The sequence below is a fragment of the Pygoscelis adeliae genome, unplaced genomic scaffold (assembly GCF_000699105.1).
Source record: "Pygoscelis adeliae isolate BGI_AS28 unplaced genomic scaffold, ASM69910v1 Scaffold42, whole genome shotgun sequence".
NCBI classification, from domain to species: Eukaryota; Metazoa; Chordata; class Aves; order Sphenisciformes; family Spheniscidae; genus Pygoscelis; species Pygoscelis adeliae.
In genome coordinates this window covers 1,943,487-1,943,733 of record NW_008824283.1, presented here as the reverse complement: position 1 = coordinate 1,943,733, position 247 = coordinate 1,943,487, and the positions used below count along the sequence as shown (strand labels likewise).

At 67.6% G+C, this 247-nt stretch overlaps 1 protein-coding gene across 1 annotated transcript in view; it reads right to left on the bottom strand.

The window, feature by feature from the left end:
* The window catches only part of ABLIM3 (actin binding LIM protein family, member 3), a 64,417-nt gene that overhangs the window by 8,246 nt on the left and 55,924 nt on the right, over positions 1 to 247 (bottom strand). Inside the window, exon 12 of the mRNA XM_009318561.1 lies at positions 8 to 102. Coding sequence (XP_009316836.1) covers positions 8 to 102 — 95 coding nt within the window. The remainder of the gene's footprint in view (positions 1 to 7; positions 103 to 247) is intronic.

Here is a 247-nt window from a genome sequence, read left to right as displayed (position 1 = left end):
CGGGATGGTGGGGGACATGCCCTGGCGGCTGTAGGTGGGGGAGTCGATGTAGCCAGGGCTGGAGGCTCGCCTCTGCCGTGTGTCAAAGCTCTCGTAGATGTCCTGGGGACAGGGAAAGGTGTGGAGAGAAGCAGGGTTAGAGCTGGTGGGATGAGGCAGGTCAGTGCCTCGGTAGCCCTGTGGGGAGGTGTCCCATGGACGGGGCTCCCTGTGCTTGTGGCAGGCCCGGGGGGGGGCGGCGCGGGGG